Source organism: Mytilus galloprovincialis, chromosome 12, assembly GCF_965363235.1.
Source record: "Mytilus galloprovincialis chromosome 12, xbMytGall1.hap1.1, whole genome shotgun sequence".
Classification (NCBI taxonomy): domain Eukaryota; kingdom Metazoa; phylum Mollusca; class Bivalvia; order Mytilida; family Mytilidae; genus Mytilus; species Mytilus galloprovincialis.
In genome coordinates, this window is record NC_134849.1 from 16,762,873 (window position 1) to 16,783,529 (window position 20,657).

Genomic DNA, 20,657 nt, shown 5'->3' on the forward strand with positions numbered 1-20,657 from the left:
TTTATTCTAAAGTCTTTAAAAGCGACTTTGAATATGGTTTAGATTTGTCAAGTTGTAGTGGTGTTGTTGTTTTAGATATTGAAACCGAAAAAAAAACGTCTCAAAATATGCGTGTGCAATCAAAACCGATAAAATATGAATGATACGAAAACATTTGACATACCATAACATATGACACGACGATACATGTACAATGTATGTATATCATAATCATGTATCACTGAATTAAATTTTTTATACCAAATTATACCATTATAATCATAAAACAAAACATTCTAAAATAAACAATGCAGACAAAAATCTGAATACCTCTTTTTTACATTTGGAATCGCAAACATATATGTCATGTATGTAGGCCATGGGAAATAAATTTGGTTACGAAAGTCATGAGCCCAAGTAAGTTGCATGTATCTCTGTATACAATGTATGATGAAGTTCAGCAAGAATTCATGCTTCATGCAGTTGTTTGAAATCAAGTCTAAAAAAGTCAATTATTTTTAAACAGATTGTGTCCCAACCATTATATTTGTAATAGTCCACCACCCCAGAAACTATTCCTCAAATTAGTGCTTTTTTCCAGTGTCAAAACATTTTTCGTTTTAAATTCACAGCAGGGCTCACGCTACCAGGCGACTTAGGCGAAGAAGTCGCCCTCCCGACTGTCACTTCGCTTTCCCCGACCCCCAAAAGCGAAAACAAGTCGCCCTGTTCTTGACGAAAGTCGCTTTCAGTCGCTTCCGTCATCGGACATTTTCAATTTTTACCAAGTTGATGAAACATCAATTTTTTACTGATAATTAAAGAAATTCAGACATAAACTATTCATTATCTTTAGAAAAGAGGTTGAAGCATTGTTTTCGCAGTGTGTATCAGGTTATTTGATAAAAATACAACTTTTTATCACTTCGTGCATTTTCGTAAGTTCCGGTGCTTGTTACTCGAAAACGTACATCAACCTAAATTTCGGCGGCAAAATAAGTTTGTTACTTCATTTAAACGTGATAAAAGTTGCCTCCAGTAAATGTTTAATCCATTTATTGCATTAAAACCGTCATGTTCCTTTCCAAATAACTTGTCAAACATCGTTTATTTTTGTAAATTTTCTTGCATTCGTCCGCCATTGACCGATTTCTAAACTACGGACTTCAACCGGACCAGCTATGACCGAAATCCGTACTTTTACAATAATTACTACGGACGCACGGATGGAACAGCTGACAGAAGAATATTGATCCCAAAGGGAAAAATTACGCATCCCACACGCATTAAGAGACTTTTGGTTACATCTAATTGATTGGTGTATATAATTCCCTATATTTTTTATGAATGTTTCAAACTATTGATTAAAGTTGCTTAACTCAGAGACTATTATACTAATATCAATATATTATGGCCCAGCTTAATAACTTTTATATTTTTTTTATGAGAAACACTGAATTTCATAAACAAGATAATTTTTAATTAAATTGTAATTGATATAATTTCTTTACATTTATTAAAATAATTTTTTTTTGTTAGTGCTAGATATTTAGTTGGTAGTTTCTCACAAGAACCTTAGTAAAACTTAAACAACTTTTAATTTCAAATGTTACTTTAATTGTAATTTTTTACTCATATGAATTGAACAACATAAAAAGAACATTATTTACATATGGCCCTTTATACTATTGTAAAATCCAAACATTGTAGCGCACCCGCGCGAATGAGCACTTCTCTTTCAAATCTCACCACTTCTCCCTATCAGTTTCAAAAAGAGAAGTCACTTCTCCCTATAATTCTGAAGTAGTGTGAGCCCTGCACAGTAATTCGAATGGAATGGCATTTTTTTTAAGGGGGAAAATACAGCAAACTCTAAAAGAAATATGTTTCATTACTTCTGAACAGATCGATTAACAAATACAATGGAATATATTAAAAATGTTAAATGTACATGATGTGCAAGGCTATGAAAGCTTTTTAAAAATTAATTTCTGAGGTCTAATTCCTTTTCTAAAACTGGAAAAAATACATATTAAAGACTGTTCATTTTGCAAGTTGCCCACAGTTCAACTTGTTGTTAACTGAATTCCCTTTTGTTTACTGAATTCAAATGTTGTGACACCATTTAATTAAAACAATTCATAAACACCAAATATAATGAACATAAAACATAAATAGTGTTTCTTCTATTTGTAGATGAATGGTCCAGTAGCTGGAGAATCCCCTAGCAATGGTACAAGGCTTTGGGAAAAATCCTGGACCATGGATGAGATGAGGAAGAATGCCAACAACTGGTCCCTTGCTGGCGATGCTGGGGTAGGATAACAGTATTTATCTATGATGTCAGTTAAATAACAGAAGCTCTGTTTTCCTTGTCAATTTTATGAAGTTTTATGTATTCGCAAAGCATAGACCATGAAGTTAAGAATTAGAATTAAGATTCATGTTATATTTACCCATCAACATAGAAAAACTTCAGGGTTCAAATGATGCTAATAGAACAATGGAAAAAACCCAATATGAACATTATTTTTGAAAGCATCTTGCATTTGTCATTTAAAGGCATTTTCACTACTTTTTGTCTTTCATTCTTTTATTTGTAATGCTTTAAATTCAAAAATTATTGCAATGTTTGTCATGTTTTTATTAATGTATGCCACTAATACAACAGTATCAGATTCACAAAAATAAAAAACTTTCATACTTTGACTTTCCTTCGTAAAAAAAGTACAATCACATTAATTAGATTTTGTATTTCTGCTAGACATGCTAGAGGTCAAGATTTAATTGCATGCATTAATTTCTGAAGTTTAAAGTATACTCTTTTCTTGCATGTAGCTGTACATTTGCTCACTTTAATTTCTTCATGAAGGCTTTATGTTGATTAAAGTTTGAAATTACGATTGAGAAAATATACTTACTTATAAGAAAATTTGTTCTTTATACATGTTATAGTAATGTGATAGTCATGTTATTTGAATAATAAAAAAAAAAAATTACACTGTAATCTGTCTTTTCAGATCCTGCACTATTACAAACTAATTTAAATGTGGCAAATGATTAAAAGTTTGAAGAATTCAAAATTTATCTATCTTTTTGTTGACAAAAAAATATTTTTTTAAAGATTCATGATTATTTGTTATAGTTACTACATCATTTACAAGATTTTTCTCAACAAATGATCTCGAGAGTGCATGAGATTGGAAAAGAGGTTGACGGCCTTCTTCATGAAACAAAGGTAATATAAACAATATATTCATAATATTATTGATATAAAAATACTAGAAAATTCTGTATATTGAATAAAGGTTGATGACGTCTAATTAAATTCTCCTAGCATATGAAGTTATTTTAAAATATTGTATAATATTGAGAACAGGCTTTGAGCTCCATATTTTGTCCATAACAATTTTAGCCAATTTGAATGTAGAACATGTAGAACAATAGAAAGGAAGATTCTTTTGATATTTTTTTTTTTACTGATAATTTTCTGTTGACAGGAGTGATAAAGTTGTCAATGCTAGTTATCTTACTGCACATATAATAAGAAGAGAAATTTCCTCTGTGGTGTAAAATTGAGAAAAAAGTTAACATCTAACAGCCTTATAATCATATGTATACTTTAGTGTAAAAAATGTAAAAAAAAGAAGCTCAGTTGTGAAACGAAATCTTAACCTCCATGCACTAACATCTTATTTTCTTAACACAGCACTTATGACAACAGTTAAAATTATTTTTATTATATTTTCAGATGACAGGTGTAAGAGTACACAATGTTTTCAATGATTTCATTATGCTGGCCAATACACAGTTTGTGGAAAATGTAAGTATCAGATGATTTAAAATCTTTGTTGTGTATTTTCTGGCTTTTGCAATGATTTTATTTTAAAAGTGAAAACATAAATTAACAAACTATTTAAATGCTAAAAAAATATATAAATACTTTCACTGTAATTATTGAAACACTTATGTTAGAGTAAATATACTAATAGAAACAGAAATGCTTTGTTCAGTTGCTAGTCTAAGAATTTACCTTTGCATGATAATATGCATGCATTTTCTTACAGTTTTTCACACCACAAAGTTCTTTGTTTTCTGCCTAATACTGAACACTGTTCGTTTACTCTAAGTTCAGGGAAAATGTTGCAATTTGTGAGCATATCGTAGTAAATTTGAGACTGTTTTCGAATAAGAGATGCTTCATTTCACTTAAATAGATGTGAATGCTCTGACTGTTGAAAATAGTGTTGATATAAAATTAAAATGAAAAAAATGACCTCAGACATATTACATCATTTATATTTTAGAGAGTTTATGATGAAGATGTTAACAGTGAGGATACAGCAAAAGAATCAAACAAAGAAGAAACACAGGTAAATATTAATAAAAAGTGGAATAAAAAGCACCTTACTCCAAGGAAAATTCGAAACAGAAAGTCCCTGAATATGAAATGGCCAAATCAGAAGTTCTAATAAAAAACAAAAAATGGAAAACAAATCACTTTTGTTTTTCTTTAGGTTGATTTATCTTTTTTTAAAACCCAAATTTCCCTCAATCAAAGTGAGCATGCTTCTATAGAATTAAAAAGGTATTGGTAATTCAGACTTTTCAGATATTTTCCTGTTTATTTATTTTCATGTAGCGGGTTATTTAAAAATATACGACATATTTTTAAATTTTTTTCAAATTATCCAAAAAAAATAGTATTACCGTAATTATTTATAATTCAATTCTAAATTATATATTTGTAAAGAGTAACTTTTGAAGAAAACATTAAATTTGGTAAACTCAGATCACATGACAATACTATGTCTATGAGCTGATAGACAAAACAAGTTCAACCAATCAGAAATCATGTAGCATCCAAAATTTGATTATTTGAATATAGAGACAATACATTTAATAAAAGGAGATGAATATCTAGGTTGAAATTCAATGAAACAGCAAACAAATGCAAGGTTATCATTTTACACACTGGGTCATTTTTCACTGATTTTCAAAACAAAGACAATGTAATCATTTTCTGTATGAATTGTCTGTTAGAATTAACATTAGTGTTGTTATAGATAACATTGAAAGGGTCATTTTACATTAGATGCATGAAATAAACACCCACATTAAAGATTTGTACTGCATTGAAATTGTGAAAAAGGGAGACAATCCACAAAAATAACCTACGTTGTTTATTTATTTTTATTCATCTATTTTCAGGAAAACACAATAGAGCAGAGAGTAGCAGAATTAATACCCAAAGTATCAGAAGCCTTACAGTTAGGAATAAAAGTGACAGAGGAAGCATTTGAGGCATTAGATTCTAATGTTGTTAACTCCGACTCAGAGGATGACGACGACACAAACTACAGGGTGGATCCTATATTAGAGGCTAAGGTTTGTAGGAGAAGACACTATCCTACATTTACATAGCAATTAAATGGTCACAGTATGGCCCTCAACAATATGACCCACATATCATATACTATAATATTAAGCTATAAAAAAACAAAACTAATTCGAATTTTGAAGATTTTTTTTTCTTCATTTTCATTCATTATTCATTTCAAAATATACATTCAGTTTATATCTATTTTTTTCCCAAATGCCTTGTATTATGACATTACTTGCATCTTTCTATGACATGTAGATTGACCTGTATATAATATTAAAATTTCAAAAAAAATAAGTTGGTGGAATAGATTTGGCTATTTGATTATTGATTCTTAAAATTAAAAAATAGAAACATTTAATCTAGAAAAAGAATAATCTAGTTAGCAATCAAAGAAGGAATACAAATTATAACGTTAACTTATGTTTTCTATTTTAGGATCCCTACATAAGCAGACCACTACCATACCTTATTGGTACTCCTAACTTTATGTCCAATGAAGATGTTGGACTGGAAGAAGAATCAGGTAAAAACTTGTTAATTGTGGATCCTTGTTCTAATCTTCATATCTGCATGATCTAAGCACCACATCAGTCAAATCATATCTAATAAAATTGAGAATAGAAATGGGGAATGTGTCAAAGAGCAGATAACAGCCGAAGGCCACCAATGAGTCTTCTTTGCAGCGAGAAAATCTTGCACCCTCAGGCGTACTTCAGCAAAAAATTATATCAGTTCTAGTTCAGTGATAATGGATGTCATACTTAATCAATTTGGATATGTATTGGTATCTCTGCTTACCAAAATTATCATAATTTAGATTTAATGTAAACTTATAGAATAAGACTCATGCATTAAAAAATATAAGATTTCCAAAAGTTTTCGAAGAGTCAGATCCTTTGGCATGTTTGGAATCATTATCCTTTTTTGTTGATTTCATTGATAAATGTGAAGCAATAGATTAGAATGTTCAACAAAATGTTCATGTATCTTTGCAGATGTAAGTAAAACAACCAAATCAAATATCCAAGAAAAATTGATTATTCATCACACTGATACCAATGAAAATAAATGGCCCATACAGTATGTGACTTACAGTTTGAAGAATCCGTTGCTGTCATATGCATAAAAAGAAAAATCCCCAAAATACTGAACTCTGAGGAAAATTCAAAACAGAAAGTACCTAATCAAATGTCAACATCAAAAGCTCAAACACATCAAACAAATGGATAACAACTGTCATTTTCCTGACTTGGTTCATTTGCATTTGTTTATATAGAAACTGGTTGATAAAGCCAGGTCTTATAGCTAGCTACACCTCTCACTTGTATGACAGTGGCATCAAATTCCATGTATATTGATGGCCGAATGTGAAGCAATGAAACATAAACACTATAGCTCAGGTAGTATTGCCATTTCCTCCTGCCAAACATGGACAGACTACTCCTGTTGATCTCAGATCTTGTTTAATAATCCAATAAAAAGGTTAGCCCATATTTCTAGATATTGAGTGTTTAGTTATTTACTACGATAAAAGAAAAAGAATGGCTTGACTTCTCCATAGTATGAGTGCATTTAATTTAACCTGAATTGTAGTGTTCTGTAAATAAATATTGACTGTTGATGATTTCTATTTTTAGAAGAGGAAGAAGTTGGCCATGGTGAGCTAAGTGAGAGTGAGGCAGAAAAAGATTCATCAGAGGTACAACAGTTGTTCTGTTTTGTCACTGTTATATTTTATAGATTTATTGCAATATTATAATATATACATAAGTACAACCTTTCAAATACAATAGTCCCCAAGGGTGACTGGGGAATAGAAATATGGTCACTTTGTCTTCTCCCAACCGACAGTAAAACGCTTGCTGAAATGGGACGTCTGTTTGGCTGTGCGGGATGTATCAAGTTTGCAGTCACGTCATTTCAGAATGGGGACGTTAAATCCAATGCCTCGTGTAAAGAGAGTGCCACGCTCTTTGCACATTAAGAACCCTTGCAACAACTCCTTGAGGGGTCCGTAGGTGGCCTGTTGCAAGACAAAATTTCTGTCCCTATCCAATATACCCTCATTTTCCAGTGGCAGTCCAAATTTCCCAGACCATCATCCTGAATGGCCTCTATTATGACAAAACCTACCTATTGTATTTATTGTTAACTTGTTCTCGTCCTGAATATGCATGAAATATTTGCCACTGGACGTTAAGCAACCAACAATCAATCAATCAAATACAATTGCTGCTCTTGAATAGTCACTTGTCAACACCAGTCATTAGAGAAGACTTCATTTTATTTTAACCCTTTCAACGCTATACACGGCATATGCCGCGATGACATACTCCGTCCGCCACTGCTATTCGCGGCATATGCCGCGATGACAACAGATTTTTCGTAAGGACTCTTAAACCATTCGGTTTTTATTCGGGTCCTCTCTAATTTTTCCTTGTATGAATCGAGGATATGCAAGGTCTCATTTGCGCTTGAAATCCCGGCAATTTTCATTGTAAAATCATGCAGTAGAAGGAAAATTGAAGGAAAATAAACCCAAATATTTTGACAAATGCAAATGGCGGAAATCGGAAACGAAGCTGTAAATATGGAAATATTTCAGCATTTCTATGGCGAAACTGATGACGAGGATTAGTTAAAAGGTTTCTTGTTATCTCAATGTGTTTATTACATTCAATTCGTGTGGGAAATATGATTTGATCGATCATTACGAGACGTAGAAAAAGGGGGGAAAACGGAGGTTGACTGAAAATTTTGAGGACGGAGCCACTGATTTGAGCCATGATTACATAATACGTTGTGTATGGTGCAATACGCTACGGAATCGAGCAATTCGTGTCTTCTTTATTATATGGCAGATAAAAAAACAAATTAGATGAAGACGAAAAGTAGTTTTTATTCAAAATTCAACACAAATGTAACAAATTACACCTCTACCTGTTAATTACCTGAAAATGCAGGTAACCTGATAAAAATTTTACTGAAATAACTGCCTAACATTACAGTTCATACTCTCCTGAGCATTTTTCATGCAATAACTTTTTCTGTATCTCTTATCATAAAAAAGATACAGCAGTCTGAAAAGGAATATACTGTTCTAATGAATGAACACAAAAAAAATGCAGCAGCAGCAGCCATTTTTCTATTTTTTTGTGTAGCGTTGAAAGGGTTAAGATGGAACCAAACAACTTGACTAAAATTAATTTTGCTTGTTAAATTTTCTTAAAATTTTGATAATATATTTACTTTGACCATTTGACAAATATAATCATTTAAAAAAATTTGAACCATACACTTTGTCTGAAAAATTTCATTGGATATATAGAAGTTTGGAAAACACTAATTTTGATCATTGAGAAGCTTAATATTACCTTAACTGAAATGTTTAGCTGATTGTACAGAGTTATCTCCCTGTAGTGTTATGTACCACCTTAAAACTTTTTTTTTCTTTCACAAAAATATGGGAACAAAAATTTGTATGTTCAACAAAATAAAAGTTCCCTTAATATTGTTATGCAGGCTTTTACAAGGATAATGGATTTTAAAAGTATCCATGGAAATTCAATTTTCCTCAATCCATTATCATTGATATTTAAGAAAATACCTGAATCCACAGTTTTGTGTATTGATGATTATATATTCAGAACTCATAATTTGATTTATTTTACAGTACTCTTCATCAGAAGATGAATCAGAAACTGAGAAACCAGTCTCTAAACCAAGAACTGGAACTGATATGACAGAGTCTTCTGAGGTAAAGTGATCTTAATCAGATTAGGAAATGTTTCAGGGAAACACACATCAACAGTGACACACATGATACAGTGGTCTCCCCAGAAATTTCAAAGAGCACCATGGGAAGTAACATAGCACTGGCCTTCCAAAAAATATAGCACCATGGCCCCGATCAAGGGGCCGGAAAGGGTCATATATGCCAGACATGGCCGATTCTGAAATCCACATGTCCTAAAGCACAGATTGGGATTTTGGTCAAATTTTATATTTTTGCAGAAATAATTACGGTCATTTTGTTGAGATCGGTTTTCTTAATCGCCATTTTGAACTTGTCTTTTGTTTTGTTGTCCCTTTCCTGTAATAAAACTGCCACTCCAGTAAAGTGTTATAATCCTGAGGGCCCTCCTAATAACTTTTATAATGCCTCAGTGGAATCTGCAGAAAAAAAAGAGTCTTTTTTTGCAATCACTATTGCAATTTTACACTATCCGTAGCAGTCACAAACAATGTATAGGATACCAGGCAACCCTTTACAATTTATATTTAAATGTTAAATATTATCTTATACTGAAAATTCAGAAATTATTGTGTGCATTTATGATTGTGATTTTGTGATGTTACACTAAAATGCAAACATAAATTTTGCCATATTGGAGAAATCCTGTTTAGTTCATATAAAAAAATTGAAACGTTTAATTTATCGTGATTATAATCTGTCACATTTTTTGGCAATATTAAAACATTGCAATCATTTCTTAATTTACAGTATATATATTATCTGGCTTTATACTTCTCCTTGAGCAAATGTCTTTCAACATATAACAAATATTTTGTACTTGATTTTTTGTATGTAGTTCATGTTCAGAATATTTTTGAAATATTAAGGCAAGTGGATAAAGAAAGGACTGAAATGAAACCAAAAAAATAGAAATGTTTTTTTGTTGTAACTGTAAAAATTTATCATAAATGAAATTGATTCCCCAAAATTATGTTTTTTGTTAACAGTCTGAATCAAGTGAAGGAGATTTGTTTGAGGCAAAGAAGGAGAAAAATAGTGATGAAAGCGATGAAACAGAAGAATCTGATGTTGAAGAGGAAAAAGTGGAAAATGAAGAATCTAAAGATACAAAGGTTTAATACTATTTACATTGAAAACATCTGAATATCAGATATGAAATATGAAAAGAACTCCTTTTTCTGCCAAATTAAGTATGTCTGTATCTAAAAAAAATATGACATACATTTTTTTCTATGTACTTCTTTTGCAAATGTTTTTTGATGTATAACAACTATTTTTTTACATTGTTGTTTAAACACTAAACAAAAGAACTTCATAAGGATGAAAGTTTAGGTTAAGATAATGTAAATTTAGAAATATTGCAGTACTTCTATATTGGTATTGCAAGGTTGCAATGGAATATGTACTTGCATTTTGAATTCTGATAACATTTGCGAGAAGCAATTTCTGAAATCCTATTAATAGAAAAACAAAGGATATGGGGTATTCATCAATGACACAAAGTCAGTAAATACACGACAATAAAACATACAAAAATCACAGGAGCATTGCTTTCATCACTGTTCTTTATCTCAAAGTCACAGTGAGACCTTAACAAGGAGCAAAAAAAACTCTCATTTCACCACAAATTAATTTCCTATATTTGTCTCTTGTTGAATAATCCAAATAACTAAGCAACTTCTGCAAGCAAACATTTCTGAATATACAGTAGACAAAATTATACTTTTTCATTTATTCAACAACAAATATTGAACATGCTGTTAACAAATTTCTTCAAAACTATACCTAGTTCTTGTATGTATGTGTAGAATTATAAAAATATTTCCTTAATTGATCTTTGCTTTGATTAATTATCACAGGTTGGTGGGTTTGCTAATGAGCTGGCATCCAAGTTAGGAATAGCACCTCAAGTGGTACCTGAAGAACATAAAGGTTAGGAGACTTGATTTTATTTATTTGTGTTTTACAGCCACTTTTAAGCATTGCTTTTAGGCTATTTTGTGATGGACAGTTTTTTTTTGGTGGTGGAAGCCAGGGTGCCAAGAGAAAACCACCTAGTCAATAAAGATTTGAGTTGATTGCACCCACACAGCTAGAAGAAAAATATATCATATTATGAAAAATTTTACATAATTACCTGAATTGGCTCTACTGATATAATCTTGAGACAATGTGGTATGATTCACGAGCGACACTTATATCCACTAGAGACTAAATGATGTAGATATAAGAATTATACAGTCGTCAACAATGAGCAAAATCCATATACTATATATGTATAGAAAGCTATAGATAAATAGATTTGTTAATTTAAACAAGAAAAGCAAAAGCCTGATTTATGTACCAAACAATGAACAAAAAATTTCTTGGCTTGATAAAAGGAACATACAGAATATGAACAGGTTACACACATTACAACTATCCTTCTGTTGAGATGCTAGTATTGATTATAATATAGTAAAAAAAAAAAAAAAAAACTCTAATATTTTACATAAATTACTGTTTGTTATTGACAAAGAACTCAAGCTAAGGATATTTATTTTCATTGCAGAAAAGCAGCGAACAGAATCTGAGTCAAGTCATAAAAAGAAAAAACACAAGAAGGAAAAAGAGAAAGAGAAATCCAAACCCAAAAAGCATACAGATGGTTTGTATATTGATACTTATATAGTATATTGTAATGACATACATATAATAAATTCACATAGGTAAGACTTTGACATGCTGTGTCTGGCAATGGCCTAGGCCTTGTAAAATTTGATAAAGTGTTTTTTGGGAGGATAAATTTAATTGATATGGTTTATGTCTTTTTATAAATGATGATATGATTAATGTCTATTTATAGATGATGATATGTTTTAATGTCTATTTAATAAGTAATTATAGATGATGATATGTTTTAATATCTATTTATAGATGATGATATGGTTTTATGTATATTAATAGATGATGATATGTTTTTATGTCTATTTATAGATGATGATATGTTTTAATGTCTATTTATAGATGATGATATGTTTTAATGTCTATTTATAGATGATGATATGTTTCCGACCTCAATACAAGAAGATGAAGATGATAATCTCTTTGCACCAAAAGGAGGCTTGTTTTCTACTGGTAAAGGATTGTTTGATGATGATGAAGATGATGTAAGAAGTTTTCACTTATGGATTTTTTTTATTATTCACACACTTTACAGATTTTTCGATGACATAGTTTAATTTTAATTTTTTAGTTTTAACTAAATTGAAGATTATTATATTGATGACTATTGATCAAAAGTCTTCACAAAATTTTATACATAAGATATGAAAAGAAGTTGATTTGAAGTTGAACAAATTTTTGTTTAAAAAATAATTGTCTACAATTAGCTTCAAATTAGTGAAAAAATTATCATATTTCTTGATTCTATGGAATATTTTTCACAAGAATGCAAAACTATTCCACCAAACTTAGGGGGCTTTGGTGACCAAGGGGTCTAAGCAGTTCTACTACTGTATTCAACAATAAGTTTGTGAGTTTCGAACCCTGACCGTCTGGGTCAATCTTAATTGACTAGAATTGTCAGTTTCCTATCGAAGGTCGGTGGTTTTCCCCGGGCACTCTAGCTTTCTTCACCAATAAAAACTGGTGTCCACCAAATAGCCCAAAGGTGGCGCTTAAAAGTGGCGTTAAAACACCAACAACAATAACCAACAAAGCTTAAGATATTTCTGATTGTATAGTTCTTCATAATTTTATTTTAAAGGAAAAGGTACGATAAGGCCCGTTTGATAGCGTGCGTCTACGTGACCCGGAAAAAATTATGGTGATTTAGACAGCAAAATCAGTTCTCAAGACAATGGAATAAAAAAAATCCTGGGTCACGTTGGCGCAGGCGCTAAAAAAATAAAAAAATTGTTGTAAAATCACCTGAAAAATGAATAATAATTACAATATTTGAATAATAACAGAAAGTTAACCCCCCTCACCTCACCCAGTTGCGAAACTTAGTGGTTTTTAAGTTCATCTAAACAAACTTCAAACATCATGGAATATTTTAACATAATGAGTAGCTTTCCAAAACAGAATTTGAAAAATGAGAAAATAGGCGGGCCAAAAACAGGCCTTATCGTACCTTGTCCTTTAAACTTTTCCTGTACAATTTGCAGATTTATATTGGACATTTCAATAAATCACTGATAGTAATATAAAAATAATGTATATTTTTATCCCATTTCAACAGGAGGGAGGCCTGTTTGATGATGAAGTTAAGAAAGAAGAGAAACCAAAGAAGAGAGGTATTTATAGCTACCCTATATATATATTATTAATTTGTTTAAAAAATGATTTTTATCTTTAATTTTAAAATATGCAGTCTAAAACATAACCAGTATTTTCTTCAACATTGTGGATCCATTTATTTTCGTAGGTACCAATATTCATGGATTGAGAAAAAATTGCATTTTGTAGATAACTAATTTTGTTGTTTTGGCAAAGTCGGTATACATTCCTTTAGTAAAATTTTAATTCGTTGAACCTGTAAATTCGTGGTTACCCTGTATTCATGAAATCCAGGAAAATTGGTTTCCAACGAATATTAATGAATCCACAGTACATGTATAGAATGAATTTCACTTTTGAAATAGTGTGATACCTATCATGCTTATTGCAAACTATATTATTTGTGAGATGAAAATCTGCAGCCTCTTCATTTGTTTTGTATTGCAGGTTGAACTTTGTAAATTTAGCTGGTTCTCAAACCATGCCTCTTTTGGAGAGATCTAGAATATTCATAGAAAATTAATATTTGTTTACATACTGGTTCCCAGTTATGCTCTCTGTGTTCCATCTCACAGAGACATAACTTGGGAATGTTACCAGTAAATATACATGTGCATATTGTTTATATTGAAATCTGTGGTAACCCTTCATTCGAGGTACATGAGGTAGGGGTAGATAAGAAAATTAGTGTTAGTTTCAACTCTTGAGAAGTTCAGGGCATAGAAACGTTGAAAATATGCTGCACAGCCCTATATTTTGACCTTTGAAAAAAATTGTAGTGCATATGAACTTTCAATTCTGAGATAATATTTTTTTAAAAACTTTATAGTAAAAGTGGTACAGTTTTAGCCGTAAAAGTAGTTCCTATGGGAAATTGCATTGTCAAAATTTACAGAAATAACCTGTAAGTCCACAGGAAAGATGTAGAGTGGGACTACTGTTTACATTTTTATTTTATAGCTGATTCAAGTCCCAAGAAACAACAGAAGAAAGAAGTAGAATCTGAGAAACCTGTAGTAAAATCTGGAGGGGGAGGTGGGGGATTGTTCGATGAAGAAGAAGATGATGACGATGATTTCTTTCCCACAGGTACAGAATCAAAGAAAGGTAAATATTTTAAGGCTACGAAAAAACATTTGAGACTGTCAGTTATGCTACAGTTCATGTTAATGCTTTGGCTATGTTTATAGTGAGTAGTCCATATTTTATTACTTATTTTTTAGAAAGTTTGAATGCAAGTGCTTTATTAAATGTTCATTCCATTTATATTAAAATGTAAAACTTACCCTTCCTACCTTCTCTTATTAGTTTAATAGAATAGCCCTAAAGTTGAAGTTTTTAAAAAGAAAGCCATAATTTAATGATATTTTTACTCAATTGAAACAGATATCCCAGAAAAGAAGCCAGCCCCTGCTAAGTCTGATTTGTTTGCTGATGATGAGGATGAAGATTTATTCTCATCATCGAAGGAGAAAGCTGAGCCAGAGAAGAAAAACAAGAAAACAGAGAAAAAGGTTTGTTTAATTGATCCTTCTATTATTTCAACTTAATGTGCATTTATTTATATTTATTAGGATACCTGTTTTCATCAATTTATTGGATAGATGAAAACTATTCTACAAAATACAAATTTTTAGTCTTTTTGATAAGAAGTCATGATGAAACCCTGAATTTAAGTACTATGGACTCTGAGGGTTAATAAAAACCATTAAACACCATTAAAGTCAATATTTGGTTAGGAAATTGTGAGAGTACACAATTTTACACCAATTTTTTCCAGAAAGCATCTACCTGCCTTGAACTGTCCAGAAATTCCTGAATTGAAGCAGCTTATCCCAAATAGTAAATTACTTGCCATGGGCCTAACAAGGTGACTTTCCTAATCAAAAAGAGAAATCTCAGATACTAAGTATTGTTTTTTTTCAGTTGCCTGCTGGAGCAGTTTCCATGTTTGGTAGTGGACCTAATCCTTTAGCTGCAGCCATTAAAAAACAAAGAAAGGATTCAGATGAGGTAAACTTATACAATAGTGTAATATTAAATAAAGATGCATCCTCACTCGAGGAGTATGCAGACATCTTTATTAAAATGACTATAAAACAACTTATTTTTGCGGAAACTTTATTTCGCGTTTATCCCTTTTAAGCCTATTTCGCAATAAATTAAGTTTACTTGATGTAGATGTAGATGAAAAAAGAAAAATTCTAGTTTTACATATTCTTGGTGATTTATAATCGTGTTATTTTTCTACTTGAGGAAAGTTGCGAAAAATAAATTTCCATTAGTTGGTTTAAAGCAATTGTTTTTGGTCACACATTGATATGAAAATGAAGATGTAGTACGATTGCCAATGAGACAAATGTCCACAAGAGACCAAAATGACACAGACATTAACAACTATAGGTCCCCGTACAGCCTTCAACATTGAGCACAGCCCATACCGCATAGTCAGCTATAAAAGGCCCCGATAAAACAATACTACTTTTTCACAGTTGTGTCTAAATTCATTCACCTAAACATTATTATTATATGATGATTGGTATACAAAAAGATGGTACTACTTAGTTATATTGATAATATGCTAATTTAGAACTTTCACTGTTTTGCTTGGGAAAAAATAAGTTTCTGCAGTTCTTGTTTTGAAATCAAAACCTTACACTTGTCTTATATTAAAGCAATTAAATGGTCAAATATGGCACAGATAGTAAAAATCAAATAATATAATTATATTTTAGTGATCATTTCATGTACTCTACTTGAGCAAAACAGATCTTATCAAATTTGTTAGGGACTTATATATAATTGAATGAGTTATGTCCCTTATCTAAGATCTACCTACTTAATATTACTGTCATTATATTCTAACAGGAAGATAATGATTGGTCTGATGGAGAGAAGTCACGGTCCAGTAGTATCAAATCAAGTAGTTCCTCAACAACTTCAACAAAACAAGTAGACAGATTGAAAAAAGAAGGACGGAGCTCATCTAAAAATAGCTTGTTTGATGATGAGGCTGACGATGCACTGTTCTCTACACCTGCTAAACCTCGCGCAGACAGGTACAAAAAATTGATACTTATAGGTATAAGAAGATGTAGTATGAATGCCAATGAGTCAACTCTCCATCCAAGTCACAATTTATAAAAGTAAACCATGCATGTTATTCCTTTGGGTAGATCATAAGTATATATTTTTTTAGATAGAATTTTCTTATACTTTGCCAAAATGAAAGATTGTCCTATATTTTTTTTCAAAAATATTTTAAAAAGTATGGGTTATCGGGCTATTTTCCAAGCCATGAGTCATTGAAAATTGCCTAAATTTGGTTAGATTGTTCATGAAAAAACATTTGTGTGCATATCTTTGAGATAGAATTTTAAAATAAATTGTGAGTATATAGGTTTTATAATATGTTTTAAGAAAATAAAAATAAAAAATGGTGTCACCAAAATTGTGTTCTTGCTACAAGTAAAAATTAAAAATTTGCATATTTGGGCAAATGATTAGACAGAGTTTGTACTGCAATTGTTCAATCCAAGATGGCAGTAGACCATGAATCTACCTTAAATATTTTACATACTTTAACACAAATTCACATTTATAATTACTTTGTGACCAGATGTAAAGCACCAATTAGGAATTACACTTGTGAAAATTGTTAATTGAATGAGCTTATTTGAACAGAAAAGAAAGAGATATTTTGGTATACTTTATGAGAAAAAAACCGCTATTAAATGTACAAATCTTAAAGTAAAGGGACACACTTTGATAACTTGTCTTCATCTTAATTTCACATTGAGATCACCACTAGGGTGCAAATCTCACACCTCAGTGCAAATTCAACTCTTCTCCTAGTAAAGTCATATGTTTGAATGTGTACTTTATAAACAGCACACTTTTTAGTCCCCTACTCATTTTTTTTTTTTAAATATTTGTAGAAGACATTGTTTTAAGATAAAAGAAATTTTGGAATTTTTTCCCTTTTCAATAGTAAAATGTTTGAAGAATTAAGTGTTAGATTGGTTTGTTATTTTATGAAGTTAACACCGTTACAAGTTATAGATCAAGTTAGTATTTTGTTCCATTAGAATGTATTTTTAACCAGTAGGGGACTATGTATTGCCATGCAATACTCACAGAATGCTTGTTTAAATAGAGATTTTCCTTAAATCATTGTAAACAGCTTCAAATTGGTGTGTAAATATTTTGCTTTTTTGCTACTTGGTCTCTTATCAACCAGTTTTCGATATTACAGATTTGACAGGTTATTCATGATTAAAGTATGATGGGACGGATTCAGGTGCAGGTTTACCTAGCTAATGCCTCCTACAATTAAAAAAAACCCCAATATTTTACCATAATATTTCCTTGGCAAAGGAATAGGTCCCATAAGGATCGATTTTGGCCTCAAATTTCAGTTTCATCGGACGAAAGATTTTGACCACTTTTTCAACACTTAAGTGTCTATTTCATATGATGCAATTAATTTATGTGAAAGATTTTAACTTATTTAGTCATTAAAAACGATCCGATTCTGGCTAAAATATGAGAAATCTACCAAATATGCGAAAAAATGTCACTTTTCAGATGGTTTTTGTCAAAAACGAAAGTGGCCGCATCCGTGTTCATCCTCAATCTTTATATATGTTATGTATTATCATTAAATACAACTTCCATTTCAATATTTTGGATGAACACGAATGCGGCCACTTTCGTTTTACACGGAAACCGTCTAAAATTTAACTAAAATGCTGGAATTGTGAAGATTTCAGTAATTTAGCATGAATTAATGGTGCTAGTTCTCAATATATGTGCATTGTATTGGCAAAAAGAGCCCATATTTATGTAGCAGAACCTTTCTCCTATCCAATAAATGACTAAAAGTTTACATTTTAACAATTTTGTAAAACTGCTATATTTTGGGGCCAAAAAGGGGTCTTACTGGACCTACTCCTTTGTAAGTTTCACGCCTTCACTTTACTGAAAACCTAGATTGTTGCCTAATAATTAATTGTGTCTAATTATTATATTTCAGTAAATCAAAGGCCAAACCAGTAAGTTCTTTGTTTGCTGCTGATGATGATGATGACCTATTTGCAAGTACTAAAAGTCCTGTAGGAAAGGCTGCACCACAAAAAGTAAGTATGTCTAATGAAATATGCCAGGATAATTTTGGTTAAAAGGTGAGACAGTATTATGGTCTTCACCAAAATTCTGGTATGATGCTAAGTCCTGTATTAAGATACATTAGGGAATGGGAGATGCTCTAATTAATAAATTGTTCATGGTTGCATTTTCTTTTACAATTTTGTAATATTCTAACATTAAAAAATTTAGTATGGGGTTATAAAATAAATGATGAGCAATACTATGAAATTAATTATCTGATTACTATTATAATGTTTTGTATATATAAGGCAAATTATATGTCTGAACAGAAAACAAAATCTTTAGATGTATATTCTGTATTTAAAGCAGAATTCATGTACAGCTACAAAGTGCAGGCAACTAGTAAACATACTAAGAATAAATGTCTACTTGATAAAGTTGTCAAATTGTTGTAATAATTTTTTTATGTTTGCAAATGTATAATCTAGCAAAAAAGAAAAGAAAAAGGATAATATTATAATTTTTTTAGATCCGGAACTGATTTAGAGAAATAATTTTACCTATCACCGATAAGCGTGGAGATAACGGTATTTGTTATCCACTGGGTTTTTTTATCGTTTAAAAAAAAGGAAAAAAAATATTTACATACTATCTTTTTTTCCAGAATCGAAACATTAATACATACCTGTGAATTGCTAATTATATTAATCATAAATCACTATTCTAAACTGGTAATTTCCAAACCAGGAAGAGATATTAATACAATAATATAAAATCGATAACTGCAAGTGTGAACTATTTCCGGAAACTTTTTCTTTCCAAACAAGCTAGATACACATATTGATAAATTAAAATTTCATATATACTTATTTATTTACGGTTGAAAATGAAATATTTATAACATAGATTAGATAAATTGTAATGTTTTATTGTTAAACAGAGAGAAATCCTGGATTTCTTGTTAAAACAAAGATACCCTTCTCTAGAATGCTGGACTAGTGAAGTAAATTGTTAACAGCAAGCAATATATTGTTGAATAAAAAAAAAAAAAAACAATTTTGTAAGAATTAAAATGTAAAATGAAAATTTTATATTATTGGTAGTTGGGGTCATTCAAATATGTGACACCTATCCTCCTAATATGTATCAATCTTATATCTTTGGATATTATGGATTTATTATTATTCGTTGGATACCAAATGTTCTGGATTTCGTCAGTACAGGTGAACCACAAAATAAAAATGGTAAAAGAGTAAACTTCTACAAGCTTGTATGCTAACTTCGGCAAAACCACCAAATTAAATATCCACGAACATCATGAACATAAAATTTTCTTTAATCCACAAAAATTGGTTCCCAAATGAATCTGCAGTACCATTTTTTTGTGGAATAGTGATTACAGATTAATTTGCTACCCATTATCAGGTTTGCTTGTCATTGTTTTCTTTTAGTGTGAAAATAAAGATACCTTGTACTCATCTTTAAAAAATAGATAGGAAAATCAATTCAAAAAGTCCACAGTCACATGGCAAAATCAAATAACAAAACGCATCAAAAACGAATGGACAAGAAATGTCATATTCCTGACTTGGTACAGGTATTTTCAAATGTAGAAAATGGTGGATTAAACCTGGTTTTATAGCACTAACCCTCTTACATTAATGTTACCTATAAATATTATGTATTACAAGGTTACAATAGAAGCTGATATGGATTGAAGTGAAAGTGGAGTACCAGATTAAAATATGACTAACAGTTATTTCCACTCATTGCACTTTGTATTGTGAGTATTTTAATTTTTTATAGAAACCAGTTGAGTCTAAGGCCAGAGCTGGATCCTTGTTTGATGATGATGAGGATGAAGATTTGTTTGGTGTACCAGCAAAACCAAAAGAAAGGTTGGATATTTTTTTATGTTGTGTTTTTCATTAGGCCACTCAAAAAAAAATTAAACGAACATCTTTGTGCAGTTATAATTTTATGGCAATTATACATAGATAGGGTAACAGGACCTCCCATGCTATTTGTGTATCATACTGTACAAGTGGATTCCAGTTAACATTATGCAAAACAAACTTCCAAAAGTCTAGAGTTATCAACTATCCTCTTCATCCCAAACTGTTGTTAAATGCATTGTATGTAATCTGTTAAATATATATCAGT

General features: G+C 30.8%; 1 protein-coding gene across 1 annotated transcript in view; it reads left to right on the top strand.

Annotated features, from left to right (window-relative positions):
* LOC143055525 (uncharacterized) overlaps positions 1-20,657 on the top strand; it is a 62,094-nt gene that overhangs the window by 1,628 nt on the left and 39,809 nt on the right. Inside the window, exons 2-20 of the mRNA XM_076228685.1 lie at positions 2,176-2,295; positions 3,125-3,217; positions 3,731-3,802; positions 4,287-4,352; positions 5,191-5,367; positions 5,801-5,888; positions 7,003-7,064; positions 9,039-9,122; positions 10,109-10,234; positions 10,982-11,054; positions 11,674-11,769; positions 12,159-12,271; positions 13,348-13,402; positions 14,346-14,492; positions 14,772-14,899; positions 15,312-15,398; positions 16,254-16,444; positions 18,421-18,523; positions 20,301-20,392. Of these exons, the coding sequence (XP_076084800.1) occupies positions 2,176-2,295; positions 3,125-3,217; positions 3,731-3,802; positions 4,287-4,352; positions 5,191-5,367; positions 5,801-5,888; positions 7,003-7,064; positions 9,039-9,122; positions 10,109-10,234; positions 10,982-11,054; positions 11,674-11,769; positions 12,159-12,271; positions 13,348-13,402; positions 14,346-14,492; positions 14,772-14,899; positions 15,312-15,398; positions 16,254-16,444; positions 18,421-18,523; positions 20,301-20,392 (1,973 nt within the window). The remainder of the gene's footprint in view (positions 1-2,175; positions 2,296-3,124; positions 3,218-3,730; positions 3,803-4,286; positions 4,353-5,190; positions 5,368-5,800; positions 5,889-7,002; positions 7,065-9,038; positions 9,123-10,108; positions 10,235-10,981; positions 11,055-11,673; positions 11,770-12,158; positions 12,272-13,347; positions 13,403-14,345; positions 14,493-14,771; positions 14,900-15,311; positions 15,399-16,253; positions 16,445-18,420; positions 18,524-20,300; positions 20,393-20,657) is intronic.